This window comes from Lactuca serriola, chromosome 6 (assembly GCF_051521515.1).
Source record: "Lactuca serriola cultivar US96UC23 chromosome 6, Lser_US96UC23_V15, whole genome shotgun sequence".
NCBI classification, from domain to species: Eukaryota; Viridiplantae; Streptophyta; class Magnoliopsida; order Asterales; family Asteraceae; genus Lactuca; species Lactuca serriola.
Window position 1 is genome coordinate 7,550,013 of NC_136413.1, and position 14,834 is coordinate 7,564,846.

Here is a 14,834-nt window from a genome sequence, read left to right on the forward strand (position 1 = left end):
CAGACACTGGAGGTTCACCAGTAGTTGTTGTAGTAGTGGTTGAATCTGTGAAGTGAGGGGTTGATTGGGTAACAGTGGATTGGGTCTGTAAAACCCCCATTGATACGGGTGGGTAAGGGGCGATGGTGATTGGGGTAGAAATAGTAGATGTAGGTGAAGGGATGGAAAAATCTTGGAATAGATCTTCGGTGATTGGAACAGAGGTAGGAATTTCGAACGTTACCTCAGGGTTCGTTGAGATTGACTACGATACTTGTGCTTGTGAAGATGCAACAGTATCCTCTTGTTCGTGCCCCCATCATGAATTTCCCCATTGGCAACTTGTACGTTTCTTTTATGATGGAGTCGAAACCACAAAATTGACGTGCAATATATATACTACCTCTAGTTTAAATTTATAACTTAACGAACTTAACTAGCTAGAATACACCTAGGAAGTATACCTAGTCGAATTATAGAGTAGTTTAGGTAAGCCGGGTGTCGATCACATGAACGGTATTTAATTAATAAAATAAATACTAAAAGTTAAACTAACAAAAATAGCTAAAGTGGGGCTTTTTTTATCTAATTTTACAAGTTCAGAAAAACTTAAATTAAATTACCTAACTAATGACTAGAAAGATGATATAAAACAAAGAATAAAAGATACTTTCGTCTAGCATCGAATCCCTCCTTTTTCTTATGGTTGATTTCAATAAAATGGACTAATTCCATTAGTTACCAAATAAAATTTGCTAGTCATCATGATCAGACTAACTAGCATTTCAATAACATTAACCCCAATGATCATGCAAGTTAAGGACACTAAATTAATTTTAAAGGTAATTTGGACTCTGAATGGTAGAATCTGTAGACTATTATTCTATGGTCAAGTCTAGTAATCAAACAATTATCAACAAACAAAAGGGTGTTCATGCTAAAGAAGTTAAATTGGCAATTCAACACTTGCTCAACAAAGTCAAGAAGCTGAACCTTGTGCCATCCGCTGGTCCATCTGGTCTATCTAGACCATCCTCATCAGGAAGAACAAGTGCTCCCAGACAATCCAAGAATAACAAGTTTCTTCTTCCTTATGGAACTCGGTATATCAATAATGAATTACCAGTGGGTGTTGAACTAGACCAATATATGTTCATTCTAGAACCAGAGCCTGAGATATTTTATCTAAACAGTCAGAATCATATGTGTTTTAACGCACTGATGACCTTCCTTCTGCTCCCACTAAACATTTGTTACATCTTCTCTTGGAAGGACTAAGTCACTATGAACTGGAAAGAGGATATCGTGTGCTATATCACTGTAGATTAGTAGAAGACTGAATGAACTTAAGCTTGATCAATTCAGACGGGTCAAGCCTGAAATCTTAAAAGAAGCTGACAAGTTTTACAATGGCTTTTCTAATGAATCTGAACAATAAGTTTAGTTTTGACATCATCAGATAGAGGGAGGTTGTAAGGTCACACCTTAAGTTATGATGTGTCAAACACGCGACATGCTGATAGATCAGCATCAGTGTCTACTACATCTATAGTGCCAACTTATCAAGCTTATCAGTGTCAGCTTACAGTTCAGTTATCTAACTGTAATCTTTTGTATATTAGGTAATGATATAGATAAGTAAGAATAGATCACAGATCAAGTATCTTTGTGATAAGATCGGTTCTTAGTATAGATTAGATGCAATCCCTTCAATCAAGGGATATGCATGTAAAGATTAGTATATATGAAACATTATTGCAAATTGTAATGTTGTGATCATGCCTTTGTGTCAATCGTCTTTGTGACAAATCCATCTTCTTGGTGAAGACAAAATTTCTTTCTTGGTGAAAGAACAATTTGGACAACTTCTGTGTTATTTACTTTCTGTTTATTATTTTGCTTAGATTAGTTTTACGTTTGTTATTCATACTTGAAGTATATCCGATCGATACAAACCTTCAGAAGCCATAAATACACTATAACATATTGACTCAACTAAATCTTAGCGCCCACATCAAATCATCCCACATAACACTAGTAAACAACCCCAAATGCAATAATATCAAATTTTTTTAAAAATGACTATATTTATTAGACTATTTTTGCAAGCCTGTTATTTTTTTATTTCTAGCATTTTCTTTTTAATTACTTTCATGTTTGAAATCCTTATTTGACCCCCTACCCCACACTTATTTCATACAATGCTCTCATTGTATGCATAAAACAATTAAAGCACATAAAAACAATAAAAGTGAGAAAAAAGAATAGACTCCAATAGGGTCATAGGGGGAGATCGAAATTGAATGTGGTGGGGAAAGCTTGAACTTCTTGAATAAATTGCTAGAAACTGGAAACTGGACTCTTATCACTTCTTGCAAATGTGCCGGATAAAAGTAATTAAAAGCCTCAACTTCAAAAAGGTGGTACGAAAAATCTTCAAAATAACGCACTGGAAATTGTCATGACGTAGGAAAGAATATGCCACGTCGTAGAGTCGAATATGAAAGACTCTAATTGCGATAAAAAATGCACCATGAAGTAGGAATATGTTGGCGACATCATGGAATCGAGGATGATAAAGCCCGATCGCATAAAAAACTATCGCCACGGCGTGGAAAAGTGATGGCCATGTCATGGTTACTATGAGGTTTCGAAAACGGTTTCTGCCCCACTTTTTTGGTAATTCTTCAATTCATCACTAAGAAGCTTTTAATCTTCTATTTATCCTTTGAAGTCTCCACTAAAATCTTCCAAAAGTGACATGCACCCCACCCTTATTCAAAATTGTGGTCTTCGGTTTTCTTTAAAACAACTCACGAATTTTTCCAATTAAGCTTCTTTGCTTCTTTTACTCATTTGAATACTAAAAAATGAAATCTAGAACTAGAAATAACATCATCATTCAGTTGAATAAAAACGAGACCCACAAAACAAAATGATAGACTAAAAAATCTAAAATAAAAGAAAATGCAAAATCTTATTCGGGTTGCCTCCCGATAAGCGCTTCTTTTTATGGAGTCTTAAGCCGGACTTTGTTGGATTGGGTGTCTAAGTCCATAACTATAATTGGTATAAACTTAAATTAATAGTAGCACAATCTTTTTGGTTTGCCCTCAAACCTAGTAATTGAATAGCATAACTTTTAGAGAGAGACTAGTTTATTAATCTATTATATGATTAATAAATTAATTGGAAATAAAAATAAATAGTTTTTAATATATTATCAAAATAATATATTTATTGGAAATAGTATTATTTAATTGACAATCAATCAAAATTAACTTTGGGATTAATTGGATTCATTAAAAGTGTAGGGTCTATTTGGTTATTTATTGAAAGTTGAGGAAAGGAGCCCATGGACCTCATTAGATGAGGTGGACAAAAATTAATTGGGCAAGCCCAAAGAATTTCGTTCAAGCCCTTGATGCAAAGGGAATGGGCTGCTTGGTCACCAAGCAAAGGGATTAGGGTTTCCTCCTTAAACCCTAGCTTTGGCACCAAGCTACCTTAGCTATAATAACACCCTTAGCCTTAGAGTTTCGGCCATGACATTCCTTTAGAGGCTTAGGGCCGAAATTCTACCTCTCTCCTCTCTCTCTTCAAGCTCATTGGTCGCTAGGGTTTGGGTGTGAATCATTAGAGGCGCGAGACTTGTGACGCTTGCTTTCAAGAGTATTTCATAGAGGAATCCAAGATTGTTTACAATAACAATCTTAAAGGTTAGTTTTCTTATCTTACTAATTAGTTTGTTCATAAGAAAGTTTTGTATGCTAGTGTTCATAGTATGTTGCTATATGTGAAAGACATAAATCCTTATTAGGTTGCATGTGCCCTAATCAATTGAATTGTTTGATTGTTTTTCTGCTTAGAGCATTGTAGTTGTAACCCTAATAACCCATCATACTCCTTCCCTTCTACATTCTGTCTGGTGGAAGTGTAATCTTCCCGCTCTCCATAATCTTGAACCTTGTTTTTTTGTAGGTAACCCTTCTGTTGAAATCCTTTTTCGAGCTTTTTGGCATTTTCAGGTTGACATCTTCAATATACTTCCGCTTGAGTTCTTTTTTCATTCTCGAGTCTTTGACTTTTTCCATTTCTTTCTCTAGGTTTTTCTTGTGAAAATGATACTCATCACTCTCTTCTTCTTTTGCTTCAATTGGCTCCGAGGTTTAATCTAATGGTCATGTATAAGCAAACACCTCAAAAATCATTGGCGTTGAAACTGGTGGTTTTGAATGATTCACTTCTTCTTCTAATTTCTCTTCAGGTTCTATATGCTCCATGAACCTTGAGATTTCTTGATTCACCAGATTTTTCTTGGCATGAGATAGGTAAGGAAGAGGTGGTTGATACGGCTCAAAGAATGAAAAATTATAATTTTCATTTATTGCCCACGACGTGGCAATACTGTCTCCACGTCATGGTGACCGCGCAGTTTCACGATTTATATCTTCTTTTTCCTCGGGCGACTGATTGGACTGCTTCTATTGAGTGAAAGAACCTTATATTCTCTAATTCCTCGTATTCTCTCTGTAAACAGCCATGACTTGAGATATTGGGCTAGGCTCGACATTTACTGAATGTGAATCTGGTAGCTTTTCTTGCACAAGCTTTGTTAATTGCTCGAATTGTTTGTGGATGCTTGAAATGAATTCTTGTTGATATCTAAGTGTTGCTTATGTAGCATCAGGTTTTTTTCTCTAGCTTCCATGAATCGAAATATCATTGACTCGAGAGCAATTATCCTGTCAGATTGGACTCGTTCTAAATGGTAGAGATCATGCTCGAGTTGTTGATATTATATCGTGTATCGAGTTCTCTTATATTCCAATGCACAATCCCGTGCAGAGTGGGGTCCTCCATAAGCTCTGCATCTATCTTGTACCGAATAAATTGAATCACCCATTTTTGAGATCCTTTCGTCCATTGCGTTAAGCTTTGCAGTAATCAAAATAATCGCATCTTGGCCTCAATCTCTACTCAGTTTCTCTCTAGTGATATCCTTTCTTGGGTTGTGATACTCTCTCAAATGCTTAGAGAATTCTTCAGTCAAAGCTTTATTCATTGTCGGATCCTTCTTCGTCATGGGCCCTTGTGACTCTAGAAGTTGGCAAGTGCACAAATTGACTCTGTCATAAAATATCTAGATTTTCTGTTGCACGTAAAAGTCATGTTGAGGGCAATATCGTAACAATCTCTTGTAGCGCTCCCAAGCTTCATATAACGACTCCCCCTCTAATTGTTGGGAAATTTGGATATTCTTCTTCAGCTTTGCCGCTTTTGAAGGAGCGGTGAATTGATGAACAAATTATGTCCTAAAGTCTGCCCATGTCGTGATTGCTCCAAAGGGAAGTGATTTTAACCATTCGTTAGCTTCACCCTTCAATGTGATCGGAAAAAGTCAAAGCATCACCCCATCTTTACTCATGTTTGGTGAATTAAAATAGTTTGAAATTTCCACCACCTCTTCTATATGCTCATAAGCGTCCTCGTGCTCCTTCCCAATAAAATTTAGTTCCTTTAGCATGCCAAGAATGTGCCCTAGAAGTTCAATCTTTGTCGTGGTTGTGATTTTTTGTGGATCAAGACCCCATCTATTGTCGTTCCTCATATGCCAATTGTATGCTTCCATTGTCATCGTCATGATGTCCCCCATTTTTCTCTGCTAAAACAAAACTAGAAAACACACGTAAAACGAACAAAAACAAAATAAACGAAAAACTAAAAAGTCAGAACTCGTCATGAACTCTATATAAATAGAAAATTTTATTTAATGTCGAAATTAACCCTTTTGCAGTTTTTACCCCACAAAAAGGATCGATTAACTAGAATCAATTAGTTTCAACTAAAATAAATCGTTCTCCGGCAACGGCGCCAAAAACTTGATGTGCAATTTATATACTACCACTAGTTTTAAATTTATAACCTAATGAACTTAACTAGCTTGAATGCACCTAGGCAGTGTACGTACTCGAATTATAGAATAGTTTAGGTTAGTCGAGCATCGATCACAAGGAACGATATTTAATTAATAAAATAATTACTAAACATTAAACTAAGAAAAACAACTAAAGTGAGAGTTTTATATGATTTTACAAGTTCAAAAAAACTTAAATTAAAATACCTAATTAATGACTAGAAAGATGATTTAAAACCAAGAATAAAAGATAATTTCGTTTAGCTTCGAATCCCTTCTTTTTCCTATGGTAGATTTCAAGACAATTGGATTAGTTATTTAGTTACAAAATAACAGTTACTAGTCATCATGATCATACTAACTAACATAAGTCAATTCAATGACATTAACCCCAATGATCATGCAAGTTAAGGACACTAAATTGATTTTAAAGATATTTGGACTTTGAATGATATAATCTATAGACTACTATTCAATGGTAAAGTCTAGTAATCAAGGAAATATTATGATCAAATATTGCTTTCTAACATAGTTAAGCAACTAAATTATCACCTATACAAGGATATGACTAATCTCTAGCTCTAGCAATTTAATGATCATAAATAACTAGGTAAATCAAGTTCGCGCAATTAACTGCAGTTTAACTACACAATCTTGAGGAAATGCAATAAAGATAGAAACTATAACAAGCTAGGTTTAGATATATCAAACAATATTTAAAGAAAAACTAACTACATAAATCCATTAAATAAGAAATCAACACATAGTATTAGGAGTTCATCTAATCTAAACAAAAGTAAGGGTTATTAGCCCATAATTAAAAAAAATTCACAATAAAACTATGTAATCTTAGCTAAACATGGTTAAACTAAGCAAACCGAATGATTATACATGAATCCTTGCTCCAATCTCCTTATCTTTTAATCTCTAGTTGAATTCTGCCCTCCAAGGGTTCTTGGCAGGGTTTTTCTTCGTTAATTGTTGCAACCCTCTATCCTATAACCTCTTAAATTGACCAAAAGTCCGAATATATATATATATATATATATATATATATATATATATATATAGTTGCCTAAAATTCAATTCCCACGACGTGGGGAACATATGCCACGTCGTACTGATGTGATTCTTTGTCGTACATGAACTCGTAGACCGACACAGAGATTTTTTGGTGATTTTTTTATTCTCACGTCATGAGGTAAGAGGTCTCACATCATGAGAACTGGGAATTTGCATTTGGCACAAAAGCGAAAGTCGTCCGAAATTTTTTTCTAGTTCCTAAACTTTTAGATTCTCGTCAATCGGATTTACGAGTCATGATATATGGCCAAAACATTGACGAGGGGTCAAACTGTCCAGCAACATCATTTTTCTATCTTTTTCAGCTCCAGTCCTCCAAGTATCCAACTTTTGTCGGTTTCAGTCCTTTTCTTCTAGAATGTCCATTTTTGGCTGAAAAATACAATTTAAACATTATAAGTACAAAATATTCTTGCAATTAACCAAACTATAGCTTAGAATGTATTAAAATAATGCCTAGAAATGTGTATAAATATGGCACTATCACAAATCAAACCATGATAAATGCCTCGTCTGGTGGTACTACTATGATGCGAGATAGTGAAGATGCTTGGCGATTTTCAAAGCAGTTGAGTAATGGTTCGAAAACCAATTACTCAGCTAAGAAACAGGACACACCGGTTTGATCAGCTGTTTTAGTAGGTCTAGACAAAAATTGAAAAAATGAAGTCAAATCTAATATTAACTATTTAAATAAAATTTGAATCACTATTCCTTAGCCTAGGTGAGGAGAAAGGTGTGTTTCTTTTGCAGGGACAAAAAAAATATGTGTAAGTTGTGGAGATTCAAGACACATTGCAGATGAGTGCATGAGAAGTCAAGAGGAAATAAATCAAGTGCACGGCAAGTGTTTTAAAACTTTTCGAGTTGGCCGATTACTCGTCCGAGTACTCCCCACTTAGCCCCTTACCGAGGCGGGTTACAAAATCCAAGTACTCCCCAATCGACCCCTTACTGAAGCGAGCAATGTTGTATAACTCGACCAAATAAGTGATTAATATGTATGATATACCTAATGATTTATTATTTAACACACACGTATGTGATTATTTCTACATATATATCTTAAATTTTCAGTAACTATTCATGAAGTGAGACCATTGTGTGTTTTTTAGCTCTTTTTATTCACATGTATCTAATTTTGATATATATATATATATATATATATATATATATATATATATATATATATATATATATATATATATATATATTTCAATCAACTTATGATTTTGACATATATAAATTCCCTAGAAATATTTCTACATGAATTACCGAATTCGAGTACTTTCTGAGTGCTCTCGAGTAGGGATATTATTCGGGTCGGAACTGAACCGAACCGACCCGAACCCGAATAAACCAAAAACCGAATAAGGTTAATTATATGAACCGAAAATCGAACCAAATAAGAAATACGGGTTCGGTTGGATTCGGGTATTATTCGATTCGGTTCGGGTCCGGCCCAAATAACCTAAATAACATGTACAAGATGATTATGGAGCCGAATAACCCAAATAACATTTACAATGTGATTATAAATATTGTATTTTGTATGACTTTTGTAGCTTATGATAAATACAAATAACACGGATTAACTATTCTTGATATATAAAATGTAAAATCCAACCACCATATTCTTAAGATATAGTTATTAAACAACATAATAAACACTAAACATTAAACATCTAAAACACCCAAAAATCTATCTATAAGTATATAAGTTAAACATTAAACATTACGTGGGTATTTTGGGTAACGACCAATAGAACACACGACCGAATAAGCAATCGTGCAAGTGGAAAAAAAATATGACTTTTCATATTTGGTTCGGTCCTTTTGGACCGAATAAGCCCTTATTCGGGTAACCCGGACCGAATAACCCGAAAACCGAATAAGCCATATATAGATACCCAAAAACCGAATCGAATTGCTTATTCGGGTCTAATTCGGTTCGGTTCGGTTCGGTTTGGGTTTTCGGGCCAAATTCTCATCCCTACTCTCGAGTACTCCCGAGTACTCGCTACTCGGTATTCAACCAAATAGGTACCGAGTAGCGAGTTCTACAACCTTGTGCACCACTATGGTCAATTCCAAAATAGTTCGCAACCGTGCAATCAGAACTACAACCAAGGCGAGAACTATAACAACAATGGAAATTACAAAAACAACCGTCAAGGAAATTTCCAAAATCAAAGTCAGTCAAAATAGTTTCAGTAGTCTAACTTCAACCAAGGTGGAACACTAAAAAAAGTAGGAAACGGATAGTAATAAGTTAGACAAAATCATGGAGTTCATAACTTGAACGTGTCCGAAAGATGACACGAATTCAAAGTCCATATATGTTATTGAGAAGCAGATTGCTTAATTGGCGAAACAAATGGGGAAAAGAGAAGATGACAAGTTCCCGAGTAATACAACAGTCAAGCCATCCCATAATCAAATACTTGGAAAAGAGCATCAAGTAAACGAGATAATCACGTTGCATAGTGGGAAAAATGTCGACAACAAGGTAAGTACTCATCCCATTGTTAATGATAGTGACACTGAAGTCATTTTGATGAAAAATAAGAGCTTGAGAAAAGTTTTAAATAGAAAAAGCAAGATATAGATAAGGGTAAACATGACCCTAAAGTTGGGGATCATGGTCTAGAGGTTAATATCACAGCATACCCTTCAACTTTAGAGAAACCAACATTTTTGCCTTTTGGAAAGGGATGGCCGAAAATGGAAGACATGTGGGATCTATTTAATCAAGTTAAAATAAATATCCCATTCGTCAAACTTATTAAGCAAGTGCCTTCTTGTGCAAAATTTCTAAAGGATTTGTGTGTTCAAAAATGCAAACTACAAGCGCACCTCCCTAAAAAGGTTGATTTAACAGAGCATGTGAGTTCCATCGTTTCAAATACCCTTCCACCCAAGCTTAAGGATCCCAAGGCACCTTCAATTTATGTTAACCTTGGTAACGTTAATATCAAAAAGGCACTCTTTGATCATGGAACTAGTATTAGTATACTTTCGGGGAATCTTTTTGATCAACATGACTTAGGCACTATGGAACAAACTGATATTATTGTACAATTAGCCGATAAGTAAACAAAAATTTCCCGAGGTGTATTATATGATGTCATGATTAAGGTGGAGGATTTTTATTACCTAGTTGACTTTCTCGTGCTTGACACTAAGAGCACCCACAAGGAAAGTCAACCCACTATCAGCTCGAGTCGCTTGTTTTTTGTAATAATGAATGCACAAATTAATTTTCGAACAAGTGCCATAGATATCTTTTTCGGTAATAGGAAACTTTTAATTAATGTGTTTAATATTTTCGCTAACTCACCATCGGATTATGAATGTTATCAGGTGGATGTGGTTGATAACTTAGTGCATCAGTTGACTCCGAAAATCTTACACTCCGATCCATTGTGGCTTATTCTTTCTAATGACAGGGATGAAGTGCTAGATTTGGAATACATCTAGATGGTTGAGGAAGCATTTTTAAATGGTATTGAGCAAGGGAAGCCACCATGGAGCCATCAAATTAAGAAATTGCCAACAATTTTATCGGACCCGCTTAAGCCATCTTTGGATTAGCCACCCACTCTTGAAATCCAAACATTACTATTGGTGATTTCCATGTACAAGGGAGCAATTAGATGGACCATAGCAGATTTAAGGGGAATTAATCCAGTCGCATGTATGCATCGGATTATCACTAAAAATGGAGCAAATCCATCCCGAGAACCATAACTAAGTTTCAATATGAATTTTCTAGAATTTGTTAAAAAGGAGGTGTTGAAATGGTTTGATGTGAGTATTATCTATGTTATATCTTACAATGATTGGGTGAGTCCAACACAAATAGTGCCAATGAAATCAGGCACTATAGTGGTAGATACAAAATATGGAGAGAATGTCTCAACAAGACATGTCATTAGATGGAGAGTTTGCATTGACTATCACAAACTCAATGTTGCAATGTCAAATGACCATTTTCCTCACCCTTTTATAGTTTAGATTATTGAAAAGTTATCTAGGAAAAAGTTTTATTGCTTTTTGGATGGATACTCGGGGTATAATCAAATTGCCATCCACCCGGAGAATCAATCCAAAACCATATTCAAATGTCCTTATGGCACCTTTTCTTTTCGAAGGATGCCACTCAGCTTGTGTAATGCACGCATCACATTCCAAAGATGTATGATGGCTATTTTTTCAAACATGGTGGTGGATTGACTAGAGATTTTCATGGATGAATTTTCTATTTCTGGATCTTCTTTAGACATGCTTAGACCAATTAGAAAAAGTTTTAAAACATTGTATTACATCTAATTTGGTTTTAAGTTGGGAGAATAGTCACTTTATGGTCAAAGAAGGAATTGTACTTGGTCGTGTTGTCTCCGAGCATGGTTTGAAAGTCGATCGGGCCAAAGTACAAATTATTTCTACACTTCCTCCACCTACTTCGGTAAAAGGCGTCTGTTCTTTTCTTGGACATGTCAGCTTTTATCGAAGATTTATCAAGGATTTTAGTGCGATCACAAAACCTCTTTGCAATTTAATTTTAAAACTCGCACCATTTTACTTTTCATCAAGCATGTATTGAAGCTTTTACCATATTAAAAAACAATCTTGTTGAAGCCCCCATCTTGCAATCATCCAATTGGACTTTACCTTTTCCAATCATGTGTGATAGGAGTCATTATGCACTAGGGGCAGTTTTGGGACAACGGGTAAATAAAAAAACCCGTTGCATTATGTTATACGAGCAAAATGTTTTCGGATGCACAATTGAATTACACGACTACCGAAAAATGGGTTCTTGTAGCCGTGTTTGCACTAGAAATTTTTAGATCTTACATTCGGGGATACAAAGTTTTAATTTTTACTGACCATAGTGCCATCCACCACCTCTTGGAAAAGAAGGATACCAACCCACATCTCATAATATGGACCGACCTTCTTCAAGAGTTTGATCTTGAAATTTGCAACCAAAAGGGTTCCGAAAATGCTATACCATATCATTTATCAAGAATCATCAATAATGACAACTCACGGGAAGTTATTCAAGAAAATTTTTCAGATGAGCATATTCTTGCTGTCAAAACTGCTACGGATTGCTAAGTTATTGAATTATTTTGTGATAGGAAAAACACCACCATATTGGACTGCTCAAGAAAGGAGTTTCTTCCATTCGAAAAGGAAATACTACATATGGGAGTACTCGAATCTTTTTAAAATTGGAGCAGATCAAGTGATTAGGCGATGTGTACCACATACAGAGCAAGAAGACATTCTTCGGCATTATCACTCATGCGTACTGAGGGAATTTTAGTGCCAAAAAGACAGGGATTCAGGTTCTACAAAGTGATTTTGTTGGTTTTCCATTTCTAAAGATTCACATATATTCGTGAAAGTGTGTATTCGTTGCCAACAAGTTAGGGGGATTTCATGAAGGGATATGATGCCAATGATCTCAATTTTATTTGTAGAAAGTTTTGACATATGGGGCATTAGTTTCATGGGTCCGTTCCTCATTTCTTTTGGTAATCTATACATTCTTGTAGCAGTAGATTATTTATCAAAATGGGTTGTAGTAGAGGCTTCATGCACGAAAGACTACAGTGTTGTTTGTAAATTTATAATAAAAATATCTTTAAGACATGGAATCCCATGAACTATCATTAGATATGGGGGTTCCCATTTTAAAAATTAGCATTTTTCAAAGTTACTAAAACACTATGGTATCACACATAGGATAGCCACTCCGTATCACCCACAAACGAGTGGACAAGTAGAAGTGTCAAATAGGGAAATAAAACGCATCTTGGAAAAGACTATCTATCCCAACTGAAAAGATTGGTCGTTAAGGTTAGATGATGAATTATGGGCATGTTAGATAACTTATAAGATACCTATTGGAATGTTCCCGTACCGGCTTGTTTATAGGAAGCCATGTCATTTGCTGATGGAATTGGAACACCGTGCCATGTGGACCATTAAAAAATGATAATTTTGAATTGAGTGGCGCAAGTACGAAAAGAAAATTTCAAGTTGTTAAATTGGAAGAGATTAAAAGGGAAGATTATGAAAGCTCAAGAATCTACAAAGAAAAGACGATGGCATTTCACAATCGACATATTGTCTGAAAACAATGTTTTGAGGAATAATTGGTGTAGTTATTCAACTCACATCTCAAAATCTTCCCCAGGAAGTTGCAGAGTAAATGGGGTGGACCTTTTGTGGTGACAAACGTGGATGATCATGGTGCCATTGAAATTAAAGACACGAAAGGCGACGAACCATTCAAGGTAAATGGACAAAGACTCAAACTGTACATCCGAATGGTAGATGGAGACATGAAACTCGTTGAGAAAACAACACTCGATCAACCTTAATATTTAGACACAACTTAGTTGAAGTAACACATCCGACTGAAGGCGTAAAACTCAGTGTTTTCCGGGAGGCAACCCGTAAATTGGGTGTGTTTCTTCATTTGTCATATTTTCTAGTTATTTGTTTATTTTTGTAATGATGACGATCTAAAGTTTTAAGTTGAGGAGGGGATAAATATTTTAACAAGAAAATATTTTAGTTCTTTTCTTTAAAATTATTTTTTTTTTTGCATAAATTAGGTGTCCCGGCATCCTAAACGCACACTAAAACGCTAGAAGGAGAATCTCGAACACCCCAGCACCTTAGACATATACAAATGGCCCCTCCTAAGCTATATAATGGGCCCCACCCAACATACATAATGTACTCCGCCCAAACCACATGACGGGCCCCGTCCGAACTGTAACACCCTATTTCGGGTCATTTCATAAATTAGGGCCATGACCCGAAGATTAAGTATCATAAGGCCTCAGGCTTTGAGGAAAGAGATGTTTAGAGCCAATTGGTTGTGGATAATAGGTTGTGGGTACCGAGAGTTTGGTTTGTGCTTTGGATCCTAAGGGTATAATAGTTAAGTGATGGTTTGGGCCATTCATGAATTTAGGATTTAAGTTTGGAAGTTTTTAAGACAAAGGAGAGTTAATAGGATTGTAGAGAATCTCATTAACTTTCTGAGGATATAAGGATCGTTGATATCGGAGTTAGATCGAAGAAGTTATGGCCTTCAAAGTTAGGAGGTATTTGGACTAAGCCTAGTACATTGAGCTTACAGGATGTACGTCGGGCACACTATCTTGGATTGATCGTGGAACAGCTTAGAGTACGATTTGCGTACCTGGAGTACGTTGGGCGTACTCCAATCACCTAATTTAGGGTCTTGGACCCTATTTAATGGCATTAACTCGTCTTTAAACCATCTTATCTTCAACCTCCATCCCATCTAACCCTAAATACGAAATCTTTAGCTTGTTCTTGAGCTTTGGTGGTTAACTTTTGGTGTTTTTGTACACTTTGAAGAAGAAGGAGCATGGTTTTCAAGCATTAGTTGGAGTGGAGCTCCTAGATCCAGAGTCTTCATCAATTTTGCTAGCATCTGAAGGTATAAAGCTTCTATCTTGATGAATTTATGTGTTAGATCTAGTCTAGGGCTTTGTTTTGGGCATATTATTGTCCCTTGAGTCATCCTTGTGAGTATGAGCTACTATAGAAGCTTAGAATGTTAGATCTTAGTATTTCTGATGATGTTAGTGCATAAAAATGTCATCTTGATGGGTTTGGATGAACTATGTAAGATTTGGTGTTCATATTATTGACTTAGATGGATAATAACGGGTATTGGGTCTCATTAAGACATGAAAAGGAGTAAAGTTGTGAACATTACGTGTTAAGACCTTAAAATGAGGTTAGATCTGAGTTTGGACGTTTTAGTCTTAAGAATTCAGTGCTTATTATGAGTTTT

At 35.6% G+C, this 14,834-nt stretch overlaps 1 protein-coding gene and 1 non-coding gene across 2 annotated transcripts; both read left to right on the forward strand.

Annotated features, from left to right (window-relative positions):
- The first annotated feature begins 5,144 nt into the window (after positions 1-5,144).
- Positions 5,145-5,251, forward strand: LOC145060869 (small nucleolar RNA R71). Its single transcript, XR_013687051.1, has one exon. It is a non-coding gene; the product is annotated as a small nucleolar RNA R71 (small nucleolar RNA).
- A 4,105-nt stretch (positions 5,252-9,356) lies between these two features.
- LOC145059485 (uncharacterized) lies at positions 9,357-13,650 on the forward strand. Its single transcript, XM_079007335.1, has 5 exons — positions 9,357-9,488; positions 9,572-10,071; positions 11,324-11,447; positions 13,159-13,290; positions 13,615-13,650. The coding sequence occupies exons 1-5, from the start codon at positions 9,357-9,359 to the stop codon at positions 13,648-13,650; spliced, it is 924 nt and encodes a 307-aa protein (XP_078863461.1).
- Positions 13,651-14,834: the final 1,184 nt, after the last annotated feature.